The 4,224-nt window shown below is 34.5% G+C and overlaps 1 protein-coding gene across 1 annotated transcript in view; it reads left to right on the top strand.

The window, feature by feature from the left end:
- TEX30 (testis expressed 30) overlaps positions 1–1,813 on the top strand; it is a 13,980-nt gene extending 12,167 nt beyond the window's left edge. The window contains exons 3-5 of the mRNA XM_012644437.1: positions 180–231; positions 757–962; positions 1,640–1,813. Of these exons, the coding sequence (XP_012499891.1) occupies positions 180–231; positions 757–962; positions 1,640–1,813 (432 nt within the window). The remainder of the gene's footprint in view (positions 1–179; positions 232–756; positions 963–1,639) is intronic.
- The last annotated feature ends 2,411 nt before the right edge of the window (positions 1,814–4,224 follow it).

The following is a 4,224-nucleotide window of genomic DNA, read 5'->3' as shown; positions in this document are numbered from 1 at the left end:
CATGACCAGACAAGGAAAGAACTGCTCACCTGTTTCAAGAAGAATCCCTTAAGATTTTGTGATTATCTTTGCATAGATTTTCACAGATTTCAGTAGTGATGAGAAATAATATATCTTGGCTTTCCAGTGGAATATTTTATAGGAGAAGAATTGATCATTTTTTTGGTTGATTTTTCTAGAATTACCTAAAGACCTCAGGAGAATATAAACTTGCAGGTGTTTTCCTTGGAGGTAAGTTGCAATGCTTATTAACTATCCATTTTAATACAGGAATAGATAACTGGTAATTAAAATTGATAACAAAAAGCTAAAGCTAATTTAAGGATTATTTTTTTGTTTTGGTAAGTCACCTCCTTGATGTTAAAGTACTTTATATATATTTAAAGCAAATTTGAACCTCATATATATATTGTGATCTGAGAAGCTCTCCTTTTATTTATTTATATCCCCGAATCACCCTTTTGCAAATGATGATTTGCAAGGATTGACAATGATGATTTGACAAGGATTATCCTCACCCTTTTAAGTATTCTTCAGAAAAATAATTGCTATTTTTTTTAAAATTTGACTTAAGATCAATCAGTTTTTAGCTCTTCACAAAGCAATAGGTGTCCATCATGGGTACTGCAGCTTGTTAATTGCTACCTTTTAGAGTTCATGGGTGAACAGTAAATGAAATCTAATTTGCCACACCATCACTGCTACTTTATGCGAAGGTTTATATTTCAAACTGAATTTAATTTTAATTGATTTTAGGTCGTTCAATGGGCTCAAGAGCAGCTGCTTCTGTTATGTGTCATATTGAGCCAGATGTTGCTGATGATTTTGTTCGCGGTCTCATTTGTATTTCTTATCCACTGCACCATCCAAAGCAGCAGCATAAACTCAGAGATGAAGATCTCTTTCGTATAAAAGATCCTGTACTGTTTGTGTCAGGCTCCGCAGATGAAATGTGTGAAAAGGTGAATTACAACTCAATGTCTGTGTGAATGAGAGAAAGTATGAAAAACAAGTATCTTGGGAACAATATATTACCGCAACATTCAGTCTCTTTTACAAAAGATGTGAGTTTGACCGATGCTAGTTTTATGCATTGGTTACCCTGTTGCTTTGGAGAACCTAAAAAATACAAGCGTACTGACAAAGTTCATCTTCCTGGAAAGAGTTGTAAATGTAACCTTTATTTGGAAAATGAAGGATTAATATCTGAATCTTCTGATTTGGGGGATTACTAGACTGTACATTTGTTTCACCATTTCAACGGTCAGATTATTTGTTATAAAATTAACTCTTGAGAAGGGGTTGGCAATGTCTACACATTACTAAATACTAGCCCGATATTATGAAACAACTTTGTATTTCCTATATAATTTCCTTGGGGAAAAGATTTTTTTTGGAAAATTTTTTATTGTCACTAATGAATGCTTGATCTGTTATGTGGTATTGCTATATCCGAGAGAAGTGGTCTGCCACTTCTGTATATGTTTCCTTCCACATTTTGTTGCCTAGAATATTGTCTGTAGAATAAGTATTTAATGAATACTTGGTGAGTGGATGCCAAAATAAGTGGGGGAGAGAGAATCTTATATTAAACACCAATAGAACATTAGTCTAGTATCCTCTTCTTTTTATCCTTTAGAATTTGTTGGAGAAAGTGGCACAGAAAATGCAAGCTCCCAATAAAATCCACTGGATTGAAAAGGCAAATCATTCCATGGCAGTGAAAGGACGGTCAACAAATGATGTTTTCAAAGAAATAAATACACAGATTTTGTTTTGGATCCAAGAAATCACTGAAATGGACAAGAAATAATTGTCTTCAGTTTAAAACCATGTAATTTTGAATACAAATACTGTTAATTTGATAAAGAACAATATACCTCAGCATTATGAGATATATTTCAGACTAATTTAATGTTCTTTAATGTTCCCCTATTTTTAAACACATTTTGATTGTGAAATTAATGTCTTTCACAAAATGTCTTTTGAAAGCACTGTTACAGTTGTATAAAGATGATGTAAAAATATTGAAGGTGGTCTAAATATAATTTATTTTCATTAGTAAAGTTTTAAAAAATTAAACATTTGAATTTTGTTACAACAGTGCTTTTGTCTTACTGATATGCAACTGAGAAACTATTCTTAATTTTGCAGAGCAATGTCACTAAAAAAGGAAAACAAATCTTCTTTACTATAGTAAATCTAGTCAGATTTATAGAGTGTATACATTTTGTCCTTTAATCTTTTAATAAATCTCATTTAAGGGATAGGAACTGAGACACATTTCAAATATGGAGACCCTGAACACTTTTTAGAATGAAGTAACAACTTTTGTTCAAGAAGTGTTCACTGAAGGCCTGTTATAGGCAAACCTCATTAGGTTTGCAAAGATGAGTAAACACCTGGAGTTTACAACACAGTGTGTGAGGCAGGGTGCAGTGGTTCACATCTGTAATCCTTGCACTTTGGGATTTTGAGGCGGGAGGATCACTCCAGCCCAGGGGTTTGAGATCACCCTGAGCAACACAGCGAGACCCCCACATCTACAAAAAAAGATTAGCTGGGCATGGCGGCACATGCCTGCAGTCCCAGTTACAGGAGGCTGAGGTAAGAGGATCACTTGAGCCTAGAAGTTGAAGGTTACAGTGAGCTGTGATGACGCCACTGCACTCTAGTCTGGGCAACAGAGACCCTGTCTCAAAAAAAAAAAAAAAAGTATGTGAAATCAATGGGTAGAACACTGATTAAGGTGAGAATTAAATAATGGCTAAATAGTGGGACATCTGTATCTAGGTAGAATTAGGGGCATTTAATTTTGCCTTGGGAAGTTCAGGTTATCTCTTGAACTGGATCTTGAATAATAATGAGTTATATATTAAAAATAGTTTCTGTATTTCCTATAAAGTACACAAAATTTGATGAGGCTGATGTTAAATTTATATAGAAGTTTGTGTAAGGAATGGTTTTCTGTAGTAAGAAATTAATCTTTTCCCTAGCCTCCCTACTGCTCTCAATGTTAGGCCTTTCAGACAGCCTCAGGTGGCCTGAGCAGCTTGCAGACTTTCGAGGCTCCTCATTCCTCCTGCCCTGGTGGAGTCAATGGATTTTAATTACTGTTATTTTCTAAATATGGCATAAAGAATGAAAACTAGTTAACAATGTCCAAATCATTACTAATATAGAATAAAATCATATACAACTATAAATTCAAATTCCTTTATCAGTGTACAATACTTTTTGGCTAAGTCTTTTTTTTGAGCAAGACCGAAATTTCAAACAATAGTGGTGTAATTAAACAGTAGTTAACATTGGAAATTTTAAAATAATTCTGGTATCAAAAGTTAAACAAAAAATACCCAGAGCTGTCAAAAAATATCGTCACTGGTATATTAACTATCAATCAGTTGGGGAATATTAATATTGTGAGCCAGAGATAAAACTAATGGGAAAAAGGAAAATAATAAGGACAACTTATTACAAAGCAGATCATAATATAAAAGTTTGCTGAAATAGATTTAAAAGGTTACTATCCAGGCTATGAAGTTAGAATATTTGAGTTTGTAAAATTAAACTATAGGCATAATATGGATGACCAAAGATTTTACTTTAAATACAGGGATAATGCAGGTGATCATTTAAAGTTGCTTTTCTCCTAAGATGTCTATAAGAAACTAATATTCCTTCTTGATGCAATGGCTTGCCATTTGAGAACTGTAAACCTAGCAATAGCTGGAGAACATATAACTCCTAGAGAAAGATACAAGTGATATGTCTAAGGCTGAAATGAACATTTAGGAAAAGGTCCCATCTACTCTTCTGCATAGATTCTTGCAGGAAAATGTTCAGCCCTTTCAAGTTTAAGATTATGGTCAAAGGGCCATCCTGGTGCCTCTTCTGGTAGGCCCTAATTAATGGCATAAATACCTAGACCAGTGCTTCCCAAGTTGGGGGGTGGGGTGGGAGATGGGTACCCCCAAAGGGACTTTTGGCAATGTCTGGAAACTTGTGGTTGTCACAACTAGGGTAGGGGTGCTACTGGTATCCCATAGGTAGAAGAAAAAGGGATGTTGCTAAACATCATACAGTGCTCAAGACAGTAGCCACAACAAAGAAGTTAAACCTAAAAAATAAAGATTATAAATACCTGTAGGCTTTGGTCCAAGAGACTGGAAGGCTAAATTCCATCATTTAGAATGTGTTATTGATCTCACAATCTCCAATACT

Source organism: Propithecus coquereli, unplaced genomic scaffold (assembly GCF_000956105.1).
Source record: "Propithecus coquereli isolate 6110/MARCELLA unplaced genomic scaffold, Pcoq_1.0 Scaffold212, whole genome shotgun sequence".
Classification (NCBI taxonomy): domain Eukaryota; kingdom Metazoa; phylum Chordata; class Mammalia; order Primates; family Indriidae; genus Propithecus; species Propithecus coquereli.
This window is presented reverse-complemented; position numbering and strand designations above follow the sequence as displayed.